Source organism: Equus asinus, chromosome 2 (assembly GCF_041296235.1).
Source record: "Equus asinus isolate D_3611 breed Donkey chromosome 2, EquAss-T2T_v2, whole genome shotgun sequence".
Taxonomy (NCBI): domain Eukaryota; kingdom Metazoa; phylum Chordata; class Mammalia; order Perissodactyla; family Equidae; genus Equus; species Equus asinus.
Window position 1 is genome coordinate 19,063,817 of NC_091791.1, and position 15,261 is coordinate 19,079,077.

Below are 15,261 nucleotides of genomic sequence, written 5' to 3' on the forward strand. Positions count from 1 at the left end.
AAAATCTGGAAAACTTCTATTTTCATTTTCACTGATAGCCAGCACTGTTGGATCTGATAAGACTTCCCAGTTAAATGTATTGGGAAAAAAACACACACAAACATGCACATCCATGCAAATATATGAAGAACAACATTTACGTCTCTCAGTGCTACGGTGACACTTTAAGATAACCAATTATAATAATCAAATTTTGTGAAAGTCAATGAACAATCCATTTCTTTGGCCCCAGACACTACATGAATGAGGTCATTTGTTTCATGACCATTTTCATTATTATCTGAATACCACTTATTTAAAACTCTCTCTACATAGTCAGGAAATGACCAGTTTGTCCCTAGGTAGCTCTCCATCTTATGTCAAGCCTGAAGAAAAATTACTTTCCAGGAAATCAGCTATATCTGCATTCTGATGTCAAGTTTTACTACTATTATAATTTTGAATGGACCAATTTTTCTCCTTTGTTTGCTTTCTTTTGGTAATATGTATAGTGTAGTTACATGCAGAATAATTTATTGACTTCTTCTGGTTGAATCAGCTGCTATCGCACTAAGCTAGATATATCTCAATATTTTCTGCATAGTTTAGTTTCTTTCAAAACTTGTTCATGCTATGATTCCATAAATCACCTTCCAGTTCTCTAATTTTTTTCAAACACACTGGTTTTATAGCTTTTTAAATCATATTTTCTATTGGTTATTTATTGTCCTGTGCCCTTTTTAATGACCAGCAAGGATTAACTGGAGGTGTAGAATCTTCAATAGCTTCCTTGAGAAATGGATAATTTTATGAATTCTCACAGCATTTTATACGCACATATTCTCTACCACACAGAAGCACTCTGAAGGCAAGGATTAAATGGGTTTCATTTGAGGATCCCCAAGGCCTTGTACACAGGCATTAATTATTTGCTGAGGAAGTGAATAAGCAGAAAAAAGAAAGGAAAGAAGGAAGGAAGAGAGGAAGGGAGGAAGGAAGGCAGAATGGAAGAAAGAAAGGGAGGGAGGGAGGAAGGAAACAGAATTTTCACCTCATTTGAAGTTGATCAAAGATTAAAAAGCCTGAATGGAGTGGCTGCCCCTTACTCATTTTTATTACCCTCTCTGCTTTTGGTCAGTCTTACAGATAATCAGGTGGATTTACATCCAGACTTTGGCACTAATGGAACACTGGTTTCAGTTGTCTTCACAATAGACTAATCAATATAAGTAAAATTACCCAAATAAGGGGCCATGGCATGCCATTTTTGTTCATTTTACAAATTAAAAAACAATTTAACTTTAAAAAATTAAAAATAATCGGTAGTGTTTCTTTTAAATAAAATAATTTCTTGGTTTGGTATATTTGTAGAATATTTAACTATTCTCAGTCATACAGAATTTATCATATGAAAATAAGCTTATGTTGCATGCAGGTAAACACCTACCCTGCACAAAGAGGACGTTCATTTCTTTTATACATTTTGTGAAGGTGACGGATGAGCATATGGTTCAATATTACAACTTTTCCTAAATCAGAAGCACCTGTTGACACATGATGTAGCTATGCAGTTTTGATAAGAGAATGTGACTTCTCTTTCTGAAATAAAACCTCCCCAGTGCTGGAAGTAAATGCTGTGGAACGGGGGGAGGTAACAGACGACGCAACATCAGAGCATTAAATGAAAGACTTTGGCACCTAAACTCTAGTTCCATTTCTCCAGACTGTTTTCCCAGGGAATAATAAAAAATAATGAAGTAAAGAAGTTGATAAAATATATTTGCCTTTCCCCAAGTCCAAAATAAATTGTATATCATGTGGGAGAGTAATTAGAAACTAAAACAAAACCACTTATCTGCATTTGGTTCCCAGACTTAGGTTACAGCATTGATGAAAAGTACCTGGGCACCTTGGCTGATACCAAGAGCCCAGTTGTGCCTACTAATAAACAGTCACCCTAATGCACAGGTGGACTTAAGCCTTTCCTTGGCTCAGACATAGTAAGGTGCTGTCTATCTGGGGATTTTTATTTCTGTTTATATTCTACATAGATCCCAAAAGGCGACGAGCTGGTGACTGACTGAGTTGGCCTACAAAGAGAACTCCAAGTAGATTTCAGCAGAGTAATTTTCCTCTGCAAGCTTATGAAACAACCGCGTTAGCGTGATTTCCCTACAGAAGGCCCAGTCAAAGGTTGTAGAAGTTGTTTGTGCTTCACCCTCTCTAAATGACTTCCAAATTTATTCAAACACAATATGAGGAGATGCTTTATTTGTTGAAATAACTGTCTGCAGTGTCCTGCACAAAAGGGTGAGGTACATCAAGCAGAAACATGGACAGAAATACATTGGTTTAGAAACCCATAAATCCTTATTTGAATCTGCCAACCTGAAAGCCACGTGGAGCCTGAATAAACTATTTTTCCTAAATGCTACATCTGATTAAGCCATACCATTAAATGACAGCTGAACTTTAACATTAATATGATATTATTTAAATAACCGCATGATTTTTTCTTACACTAAAAATGATGAATGATTTCTAGACAGCTCAATTGACATAAAGCAGGAGGACTCTTTAATGAGATTTGACAAAATGGAGACATATGCAGAATATTCGTTACAGCTCACATCGCAGGGGCCCTCCCAGGGAAGCAGTAGAGGATTTCTTCCTTTTTTTCTTTTTTATTGTCTATAGGCATTGAAGCATTCCTTTCAATCGCCACTCCTCTGTGGATTTTGAGTTTTTCTAGGTCATTTACAGATTACTCTTAATCAGAGCATTTGGTGGTTTATGGTCCTGAATTGAGACTGTGCGTGCAGGAAAAGGAGAGGCACGTGGAGTTAGGTCCACGTTGGTTGGCAATGACTGATCAGCGTGACTGAGAAATCACATCGGCCACATTGGCCTACAGAACACTAGGCAACTACACATTTGATTGGTTCTTATGCAATCAATCTCTAAGACAGCAAACATACTTTTAGCAAATTATTATATATAGAGATATGATCAGAGAAGACTTTACTTGTCTTTTCTAGTTGTTTCTATGGTATCAATGATAAACAAGATTCTCTTTAAAATTCCAATTAAGCTATTCTAGAGCCGATTCTCAACATTCCTCATTCACACTTCTATTCACAGTTTCAAACTGAAGGTTATGCTAGAGGATACTCTTATTTGGTAGATTCTGAATGTAAAATAATTCCATGCTGAATATACATAGGCGAAAATTGGCACCAATTTTCAGAACAATAAAAACATTTCTCACTCCCCTCTAAAACAACCAGAATATAGAATATTATGTACACTCATTCATTTATTTTCACATACTCTCCTGAGTATTTTCCATCAATCAAAGGTTAGTTACACATATAAAACATTAACATTTGTTTGCTTGCACATGTGAATTCAGATTATTCAGATAATCTTTACATTTTAAAAATCACCTTTAAGTATACATAAAATTGAAATGTTTCCCCAAACAGTTATCTCTTAAAAAAGAAATGAAAATAAGGCAACAGAGAGCAAAGCTAATACCGAGTGTGCTCCTGATACTGCAGGCCTGTGTTCCCTCTATAAGAAGGAGGCTATCGAAATAGAAAATAAAATGAGTCTGCTCCTGCCATGGGGACTTCCTCAGGCTATGAAAAAATACTTCATGTCTAACCCTAATTTTTTCCATAGCTTTAGGTAACCCCCCTAGCTCAAACCTTCTCTCTAATCTAAGTTACTCGGTGTGTGTTTCCGTCCAAACAAGAGTTAATATCAGTGCTCTGTCATTTCAAAAGGTCTTGACACGGGGTACTAAGAGCAGAAGCCTGCATGGCTCAAAAATGCCCAGTTGCAACCAGATGAAAAACATACTTTAAAACAAGGAAGACAGAGAGAGAAAGATAAGTCCCTACCTTGCTCTTACCTTCGCAACATCCCTGTCAGAACCCTGGAGCTCTTCCCCAAGTTAGCATCTGTTTCCCGCAGCTAGGAGGAGAAAAGCAGCATTAAAACAAAACAAATCAAACTTCACGCACTCGGATTATTTTTAAAGTGCACTGGCAAACAATAATTTTGTCATGATAGAAAAATCCAATCCATAAAAAATGCTTAAATACACGAAAATACATTTTTGACACCTATTACAATCTCTGAAAATTCTTAAATTTAGAAAATTACACATAACAGAAAATCCCAGGAGCTTTAAACTGGATATTTGAACTGGATATAAAAGCAAATGTCTCACAGGCAGACAAAGTTTAATAAATATCTGGTAATTAATCTCCATTTATGAACGTGCACAGTCCTAGAAATATAAATGGAAACAAAAGAATTGAGGGAGGATGAGGTATCTTACAGCTTTCACTCTGAAAGACTTGACATGCTTCAAAATCTCCCCCAATGACCTTCTTCTCAGCTATAGAGCTAAATAAAATTTCTACCTGGGAGCATTCTGGTTGGGGGGGGACATAAAGAGTCAGCTTATTCTTTCTCCATCCTGCTCTTTTTTTCCCTCTCCCCAGACTCTCCATCCCTCCTTCACCCTAGCCATTTTTAGATGTACTTACATCTACATAACTGTCAATGTCTACGCATGTGCCAAAGACCGTTTACTTTACGTCTCATCATTTACTGAATTTGTAAAAAGACTGTACCACTTCTACTCACTCTTTCACGTGCTCTCTGTATCTTTTCTCTGTCGTGACTGAGGTTTTCCAACATCTCCTGGCCAATTTGCTCTATGGAAAAGAAAATGTGAGCAAGAAAAGATGACTTTGGGCGCAAGTGAGAACAACCTTCAGAAGTACCAAATGACAACAGGTGCAAAATCAATGTTAAAGAAATAGACGTTGTATATCAGACACCTATTTCAATTTGTTCCTTTGAAAAACATTAAAAAACTATTTGATAAACTTGCCTATTTATCTGAGGTATAATTAAATGTGATTTATAATTCAACCTATAGAACATGACTATGGCAATGACAATTTAGAGGTGATATGACTTGCCCAAGGCCAGCCCAGCACACTATCTGCTAAGATAGAGGAGAGCCTAGGTCTGGAGGTCTTTCCACTATTTTATCATCTTGGAACATAGCCTTTGGTGTTTACAGGTTAAAAATAAGGTTAATGAACCTGCTCTACCTTCCCGACTTCATTATCACACTGTTTTGCATATGTAAGTCAAACTCCAATTAGAATGATTTTGATTTAATGTATTTGCCCCACAAAAACAGTCCTCATACTCTCAACTACTGCACCTTACTGGTAATGGAACTATCTCTAGGCTTGTGCCCTCCTGGAGCAATGGCTTGTTTAGTGTGTTCTCAGCGGCTGGGGTATTTGAGTCAGGGTGAGGTGCACTTCTTAAAAAGTAGTTGAGGAGAGCTCCAGCTGGAGACAGAACTTCCAAACGTTTATACTGGTACAGGCAGGTTAGAACATTCATTAATAAGCCACACTGCTGAGTTCCAATGAGGTTTCCCCCTGCCGTGATCATCCCAATTGGTTGGCACTGTTCAGTTTTCCTCTGTCTGCACATCCTTCTACAAGACTGTAGGTATCTCCTGACCTGACAAACATTGAGCTGCTCTGAATAAATTTTTTCCCAACTCATTCTCCATCACCTGGGAGGTGCTTTATTCTATAATAGAAGAATTCCAATCTCTCTCTCTTATAATCTTGGCAACCTGTCTGACTACCTTATTCTATATTTCTTTCTTTCTTTTTTTCTCTTACACTGTCTCTTTACCCATAACCTATAACAACAATCATTTCTGCCTTATAAACTTATAGAAACATTCAACAAGCATCCATTACAATAATAGCAAATAATTTAATAAAGTCATAAGAAGTCACCATGGTAGTTATTTGGCTCATGTATACACACTGACCAACTTTTTAGAAGGACATCCTAAAAACTGTAGCGCAGTGGTTAGGCCACATTGAGAGCTTAGGCTGTGTGCTCACACGGCTTGAGCCTAAATCCCAGTGCTGACACTTAATAGCTGTGTGGCCTCACATAAGTTACCTACCTTTGTTGTGCCTCCGTTTCTTCATCTCTAAATGGGGATAAGAATATTTCTATATCACGGGGTTGTTGTAAGGGTTAAATAAGATGATTCAGTTAAAATATTTAGCACAGTGACTGGCCTATAACAATAGTAAGCATTTATTGAATGATGATGATTGATATAAAAAACCAATGGATGATTATGACATTGACCCCTTCCTACCCTAGGTCTGTCATAAACAACTTGAATTGCAATGTTATTTATAAGATGAAATATCTGTCCTATCCTTCTCAAAAATTGTTGTTATTGTCAAATAAGATAACCTAAGTAAAAATGTTTTGAAAGTTACAGGGTACTGTACAAATGCATGTAATTGCACAGTATGTGAGAATCAATGCATTGAATAAATTATCCTGAGCCCTCACTCTGTGTCAGGTGTAGATGCTGGTGACACGACTAGTAAACTAGATCAAGCCCTTTCACTCATGATCTTCCGTGCTATTAGTGAAGATGTAGCAGTTAAAAGGCAAATGTGACATTAGAGTTTGTATTTCATGGCATATCAGAAAAAGGACCATACATTCCTTTCATGATAGAGAAATCTAAATAATAAAAAATGCTTAAATACAATAACATAAATATATTTTTGACACCTATACAAACTCTGAAAATTCTTTCCAGGGTAGTACCTTCCCAGTATAATCTCTCCTCTCAGATTTATGTTAGCTTTTTATTATTAACTCCATACAATTTATCCTTAAGGTAAAACTGAATAAGATACGTGGTTCCCAGTGAAGGCATCATAAAAGTGGAAGATGATACCAATAATGGAGAAGCAGGAAACAACTAGAATTGAACTTTTTCTTTTTTTGCATAACAACTACAATATTCAATTTTGTCATTCTATTAGGTATTACTGTCATATTGAATTCCTTTAATATAACATAGCAGTTTTAATTCATTTTTAACTTAAAATCTCTAAAGCTATGAACACCACCAATACTGTAATTATCAACAAAACACTAGTTATATATTTTCCTCCTATCAAGATTGATGTATTATAATATGTTATCTCAAACGAATAGGAAATAGGTTATTACCATGGTGTCTGTCACCAGCATAACGTTCCTAGTATTTGTGGCAGGAATAAAGCAATAAAAAAATGAAATAAAGTGAAAAATGAAATATGAATATGAATATGAAAATATGAACGGTTTGTGATCTAGTCCTGCTCCCAAAGTACATCAAGTGTGGCACTGGAGAAGTCAACATTGGAATGCAGGCAATACATCCACAAGTCTATCAGGTTTGCCAGGGGAAAAAGTCTACTCTGAATGGATCTATAGTCTGCTACTAAAGGAATCAGTGGAACCAGAGGTAAAGAGCTCAGGCCTTTTCAGGAGTCATAAGTCTCTCCCACATCCTCTTTGCCTCCTGGGAAATATCTCAGCATACAAAGTTCTAACCCCATCTGGCAGGAGAAGAGATACTGGCAAGAGGGCCCACGTCCTGGTATTAACACACACACCATGCAATTGTTGGAAACAAAATTATTTTTTTATTTCTTACTTGCTACTTTCAATTTTAATGCCACAATAAAGAAAATTCCAGGCCAAGCATATTAGAAAATGCTCACTCTTATAGAATGAAAAAAATTGATGCAAAGAAAGTTATATATGGTTTTTTCATTATATGTTCCCCTACCCCAATCAAACCAAACCAAAACAAGACAAGAAATTAGAGGGGATTATTCTTTAAATAGACTATCCTTGGTCATAATATTATTAGACATTTAGGGATCATTTCATCAAAAAATTAGTAACATTGTCTGGTTTACTTTTCTTGAATAATTTAATTTAAGTTGTAAGCACTCACCAAAAACACCAATAAAGAAAGAACGCAAGCTCATAGGCCTAAACCAATGCAAAACTGAGTCTAGAGTTTTCAGTTCTTTAGACTTTCACAGTGCCTTTAGAATGGGAATAGCCATACTGCGTCTCTTGAAATAACTTGAAAAATCATAAATTTTATAACTACTGCACTTGTTGACTGTGAGGATCCTCCTCAGAGTAAGAAATAATGGGAAGCACAAAAGAACATCAAAACTGATGCTGTATGCTGGAATTCTACATGTCAGTATCAGCATGATAAACGAATTCCTGGAAAGAAAGTTCCTTCCTGCACTTCTATCCTTTCCACAGGGGTCCTGGGAATCATCCTGGGAGTATGGCATTCAAACTTATAAAGTGAGCTTTTGTTTCCGAAATTACCCAGAATGAATCATATCCTTGATCCGTGGCCCCTTTTATTGGGTCACAATCTACAAAATAGATTTTGGCTAACATTTCCTCTTCTTTTCAATATATTTGGGTGGCGGGTATATACAATAGGCATTCAACACTTTCCTGCCCCATAAAATAATGAAGGAAGCAGGGAACTACAAATCTAGCAAGACACTTCCTGAAGGACTGGCCTGGCATCACAAAAGATAAGAAAGACCTAGTTTGAGAAGCTTGTACCAATGAAAGCATCATTGCTCTCCATTCATAAAATATTAATGCCACCTGAACCATCATAAGACTGACATGAATTAACTTTTTAAAAAAACATTTGTTGGATTTGTATTTTGGAGATGAGCAGATTAAAATATTCTCTATAAGAAGAGAGAACTGACTGAAGCTCATATCATATCATAATATAAACATGGCTGAAAGGGAAAGAGCCTCAAATATAATTCTCCAGAAAATGTTCCATTTGATAAATTCAAAATATTAAAAAACGATTTTAGCCATTATGCCATAAGTAGTGCACTCACCAGAAAATAATGATCATTCCTCAGCACACTTAAATTTACTTTATTTTCCCAAACTTTATTAAGGATGTGATTTCCAAAAAATTATTTTAAAAAATGAAGACAGTCAGTTAAGTCTTCTCTAAAGAACTAAGAAAAGGTAAGGTCATTTGCTGGCACTCAAAAACTTCATTAGCAATTTTAGTAACAGGTAAAAGGCATTCACAATTATCCAGCTATTGTTTGCATATGGGGACTTCTGTGAAGTGTAGGAGTGCATAGAAATACTGTAAAAGAGCCATTTTGGAAGCATGTGTTTTCATATGTATATTGCAGAACACTAACCAGAAAGATGAAAAACACAAAGTAATATTTCCTAACAATTTGGAGTACTGAATTTTGGACATGGCTTGGGAACCCCTGGCCACCAAATCAATGAAGGTAAAAACGTGATGCTTCAGGAGATCAAAGAAAGTCACATACAGCTTTCCCAGCGGGAGCTGCTCATAGACTGGTGGGGTCAGCCATTCTTTGGCATTTAGCACACCTTCTTGGACACTGACTTTGGTATCATGCCCTGAGTGGGGAGGTTGTCCTCAGTAGGGGTGTTACTCAGGCATGGAGAGTCTTTTGAATTCCTAACACCTGGAAAGGTGGGGGAATGGAAAAGACTGTTCCTTCACCACCTTCGTTATTTGACAGTTAAGACATGTGAGGAACTTCTGCCTCCAGTTAGGATGTAGAAAGATGCAAATGACCACTCTCATAGAAACAAGAAAAACCCAGACAAAATAATTACCATTCTTTTCTGGGGGAAGTTCAGTGGACGCAAAGAAGCAGCTCTGATGGATTCTAGAGAGAAACAAGGCCCTCATATGTGAGCAAAGAGCCGTGGCAACATTCATACCTAGGGCAAGTGCCCGGGCCGAGTACAGGTCTCCCACTGAGAGACTTTTTGGGGATGTGGAGAAATCAGTCAAACATCATACGACAATGTAGTCTTACAGGACAGAATGGAATCTAGAGGAGCTCCAAACACAAAAACAAACTGCCTGGTCTGATAATTCTCTAATCTCCACATTTGCCAAGGAAGAGGCAGTGGAGGAGAGGCTGGTTAGTAAAGAGAAATCACATATTACCACACATTCTTATGGTGTTTTCATTCTGAGACAGCATCAGAGTTCAAACAGGAACCAAAAATAGCGGAAACTGTGGACCAACCAATACTGATAAGATTTTTAAAAAAGCAGCACAGACACAGGTTGTGGGTGCACTAATCTCAGAGGAATCCAGTCTAATTAAGGATTCAGCTCAGCACTAGCTCAACTTAATTTTGGGAAGAATCTGATCAGGCCATTAATCAAACACTAGATAGAATAAAATGCTTTCAGAGGAAAATAAATTCAAAATGTTTATATTTCGGATTTTGCTGTTATTTTTTACACTATGTCTAGAATAGTGTACAAATTACAAGACAGGCAAAAAAGCAGGGGGAAAAAGAGAATCTTGAAGTGAAAATATAGTTGATCTAAGTAGACCAAAAGATGACTTAGTCATTAGAGGGAGCAGATAAAGATTTTAAAACAACTATGTTAACTGTTAAAGAATTTATTAAAAAAGGTAAACATAATGGGTGAAGAGATGGGTTTTTTAAGAAAGAAATGGAAACTCTAAAAAGGAACGAAATGAAATTCTAGGATAGAGAAATATGCATATGAATTCAATTCATAGGATGGATTGAATAGAATATACTTCACTATACAAGAAAGGATCATTAAACTTGAAGCTGGGTAATAGAAATTATCCAAACTGATGGAGGAAAGAAGTTTGAAAAAAAAACACAGCATCAATAATCTGTGAGATAATAACAAGTGGTCTTATATACATACAATCAGGTTCCCAGGAAAAGATATTCCCAGTGAGACAAAGAATAGGATGGAAGAAATATCTGAAGAAATAACAGCCAAAATGTTTTAAATTTTATTTTAAAAAAAGTCAACCCACAAATCAAAAAAGTTCAACAAGCTTTGAGCAAGATAAATACAAAAAACCCCCACATCTAGTCACATGATAGTCAGATCTTTGAAAACTAAAGATAATTAAAAATCTTAAAAGCTGCCAGAGGGAAAAAAGACAAATAACATGCATGAAAGCAATGATAAGAATAAGGGCTTGAGTTTTTGTCAGAAACAATGCAAAAAGACAATGGAACAACATCCCAAAGTGCTGGGGGTGCGGTAGGGGGACTTCAATCTAGTATTCCATATCCAGTGAAAATATTCTTTAAAAATAAAAATGAAATAAAGATAATTTTAGGTAATTGAAAACTGAGAGAATTATCCAGAAGGACTGAGCTATAAGAAATGTTAAAGGAAATTCTTCAGACCGAAGGGAAATAATAGTAGATGGAAATTTGGATCTACTGAATTTAGATCCAAATAAAGTAAAAATAATAACAACATGTGTAGAATTAAATATATGAAAAGCACAGCACAAAGGCTGGAGAGGAGGTAAACAGAAGTATACTATTAACTCCTTTTTAAATTACATGTGAAGTAGCATAATATTTATTCAAGGTAGACTGTGATGTTATGGATAAAAATTGTAATCCTTGAGCTTCTCTGTCCAATATGGTACCCACTAGCTAAATGGGGCTATTTATATTAACTAAAATTAAATGAAATTTAAAATTCAGTTTCTGCATAGCCCTAGTCACATTTCAAGTGCTTAGTAACCACATGTGGCTAATGGTTACTGTACCGACAAATATAGAAATACCATCTCCAGAAGGATCTCCAAATTCCCTTTGTCTTTAAGATCCACTTAAAAGAAATAAAGAAGTATTCGTTTGGGGTTTAATTTAGCTAAACTGGGCCTCAGTTTCCTTAAAAGCAAAATGACAGTCTTAGACTAGATAATGTTAGTGCCCCTTCTGGCTCTACAATATTAGGACTCAGTGACTGTATAAAATCTCAATGCCTCTTTTTCTATCGAGCATTTAAGCAAACTAGAACACAAGGGCCAAACCAGGCCCACAAACGTATTCCCATACTCTGCCTCCCAGACAATGTTAAAAACAACAAACAACTCAAATTTAAATGCTTTTAAGCAGGTCATACACTCTCTAGTTTGCCCGAGTCTCCAACACTGGACCGCTTCACACAGTAGCCTGCTTGGCCTCCAAGGACTTTTGCATTTACTATGCAGTACAAAATATTTGCAGGTACCTTGATGATGACGTTATTAACAGAAAATTATACATTCATATAAACTGAAGGTAAACACGCATTCTAAGTAGAAATGCAGCAAGAGTATGCAGGGCCAGGTTTCTTTCTTTTTTAAAGCAATTATGATTTAACACTACCTCCTGAGCAGCTGAGTATATATTCCGTTTTGCTTTAGGATGATCAAATCTATCATTAAGCAATTAAAAAAATCATCAGCGCTACTTTCATCAGAGTCATGGTAGCAGAACCTTCCCTTAGTCACCTGGTTTGCTGCAGATAATTAACAAACACTATTCCCAGAGCCCTCAGACATCAGTCAATGAAGCTGTGCTGCCAATAATGATGCTCAGGAATGAGCAGGTACTATGTAAATTGAGGTTGTTAAACAAAAGGAACCATGTTAATTACAGCTCCATTCAAAACTGAGAATGAATCTGTTCTATTCTATGAAATAAGACCAGAGCAGCAGGAAGGACATCCCTTTTTTCACAATTCACTAAAGAATGTGAAAGCCAGGAGACGAAGCAGCAGAAAACCTGAATGGGCAAAACTGTCAAAACACATTCCAAAGGCTCACTTGCGGAATTTACTGAACGTGTATTCACTTAACAGACGAAGGAGACCCGTTCAGCATCACCCAGATCTCCAGGTTGAATGAATTACTCATTCTGAAAAAACAAAAAGTGCTGTGAACTATTGAAAAGTGACCAGAAAGTCATTAGAAAGCCTTTTTAGAAATCATTATAGGCAGAGTTAACCACTATCTCTACTCTTTGTGAACTAGAACACATTTCTGTCACTGAATGTATAACATTCTGACTATCTGCTTAGTCAGAAGTCACTCTTGGGTGGACTGCAGAACTAACGTGGCTAGCAAACATGTTTTGTTTTTATGAAACACTATTTTAAGTATTTCTGAACTGATTGGCAACAAAAAAAATTTTTAAACAGGAAATTTCATATAAAAAGCTGGACTTCTGGCTTCTTTTGAAATTTGGAATATGTGGCAACTGGGTCCCCATTCCCACATGGTAAACTCAGACTGGAACTGAGTTATAGTTGCCCCTTTTAGAAGAGTCAGGTACTACAGAGCGTGCCACCTCCCCACCTGGCCTGTTCTACTCCTTTATGTTGCTGCTTTGCTGTTGTAGGATCTGAGTCTGTGACTCCTTGCTTATATATTCTTCCTTCCCCATTAGATTGTAAACTACTTTAAAGATGAGGCCATTTCTTAGTGCTCTTAGTATATGCAGCATTTTAAGAGGCAGTGCCTGACATACGCAGGTGGTCAGGAGATTTTTGTTTCTGGGAAACTCCGACCTTGAAAATATGGTCTTCCGAAAATTTACAAGACTAGAAGTACAGATTTTTAGAAGAAATATGAGCCTTAAGACCAACTGCACAGATGAGCCAATGAGGGTGCAGGGAGTCAGCGGTGGAGATCATCCGGGTCACCCTGCTAATTACCGACAGAGCTGCAACCGTGACCTAAGCCTCCCAACTCCCAACTCAGAGATCCTGACAGTAAAAAAAATAATAATAATAAATTTAAAAGTGTCCTGTCCAAAATGCATTACAATGTGGCTGACAAGGCGTTCTAATACTTTAGTAAACATTTACAACGTCAGTGCCAAGAAAGGCTTTTGCAGTAACTTGGGCAAGAGTGAGAAAGGAGACAGTCTCCACATTCCCTAACATCGTTCCCACAGAAGAATTACAGCATCTACAGAGAAGTATGCTGTGATTTCATGGTCGGGACTGGAATCACTTTCTGTTCTTCACAAATTACACAAACAGCAAAAAAGTCCTAGGAGTATTATGTTCTCATTCCAAACCTTCTGACTTCAGTATAGTTTTGTTCTTTTAAGAAATTAGGGGTCAATTCTCACATAGAATTGTAAAACGTCCCACTCACTGACCCCTTTTCTCCACTCTCTAATCACAATGGCAAGTGAATAAGTTATTCTTAACAAATGAATCAGGTGAAATGGAAAATTGAATATATTTGAATTGATTATTGTTTCTGTGAAAAGCAGGTAATCAGGAGATGACATTCCAACCTCTCCCCTTACTCTCTCTCTCTCTCTCTCTCACACACACACACACACACACACACACACACACACGGAATAAAACATATTTACTTGGCTTGAGACACATGTTCAGCACTTTATTCAAGGTTTTTGGATGGAAACAGGGACAGATAAAATCATAGAAACTCAACTATCATACGCAAATACCAGATGATAATAGAAGTTTTGGCCTTGACATTCCTTTTCCTGATTTTTTTTTCTGGTCTTAATTCTATTCTGTTTGAATTGAAGCTAGAAGGGAAAGGTGGCCTGAAGGATGAAATCACTTCTCTCCTTTTGATTTGGTATGTGGCAATAGACACAAGTCAACATATAAATACACAAGGAATAGACACATACAGCTTGTGATCTTCAGGTTTAAATACTAAAAATTAGTGAAATCACATTGAGTTGAAAACATGAACTGGCTTCTTTCACTTACCTTAATGCTTTCAAGGTTATTTATGTTGTAGTGGGTATCATTCCTTTTTATGGCTGAGTAATATTCCATTGTATGGATATACCACATTTTCTTTATCCATTCATCCACTCATGGATATTCTGGCTGTTTCTATCTTTTGGCTATTGTGAATAGTGCTTCTACGAACATTAGTGTACAAGTATTTGTTTGAATGATTATTTTCAACTCTTTTGGGTATATGCGTAGGAGTGGAATTGCTGAATTATGTGGTAATTCTGTGTTTAACTGAAAAACACAGTTTTTCACAGTGGCTATATTTTACATTTTACATTCCCATCAACAAAGCATGAGGGTTCCAATTTTTCCTTGGCCACACATTATTTTCCCTTTTTAAAATTACAGCCATCCTAGTACACGTGAAGTTATATCTTATTGTGGTTTTGATTTGCATTTCCCTAATGACTAATGATGCTGAGCATCTTTTCATGTGCTTGTTGGCCATTTGTATATCTTCTTTGGAGAAATGTCTATTCAAGTCCTTTGTCCATTTTTAAATTCGCTTGTTTTTTTTGCTGTTGAATTATGAGTTCTTTATATGTTCTGGATACCTAGACCCTTATTAGATACATGATGTGTAACTATATTCTCTCATTCTATAGGTTTTCTTTTCACTCTCTTGATAGTGTCTTTTGACATACAAAAGTTTTTAACTTTAATGAAGTCCAATTTGTCTATTTTTTCTTTTATTTCTCATGCTTTTAGGGTCA

The 15,261-nt window shown here is 36.5% G+C and overlaps 1 protein-coding gene across 6 annotated transcripts in view; it reads right to left on the minus strand.

The window, feature by feature from the left end:
• VTI1A (vesicle transport through interaction with t-SNAREs 1A) overlaps positions 1–15,261 on the minus strand; it is a 354,061-nt gene that overhangs the window by 145,686 nt on the left and 193,114 nt on the right. For 4 of the 6 annotated variants that reach the window (XM_014851157.3, XM_014851156.3, XM_070483237.1 and 1 more), the window contains 2 exons: positions 4,639–4,709; positions 3,896–3,957 (listed from right to left, as the gene is read on the minus strand). In XM_014851157.3, coding sequence (XP_014706643.1) covers positions 3,896–3,957; positions 4,639–4,709 — 133 coding nt within the window. Of the gene's footprint in view, positions 1–3,884; positions 3,958–4,638; positions 4,710–15,261 lie in introns of all 6 variants that reach the window. The other 2 variants (XM_014851159.3, XM_014851158.3) reach the window with 1 other exon arrangement.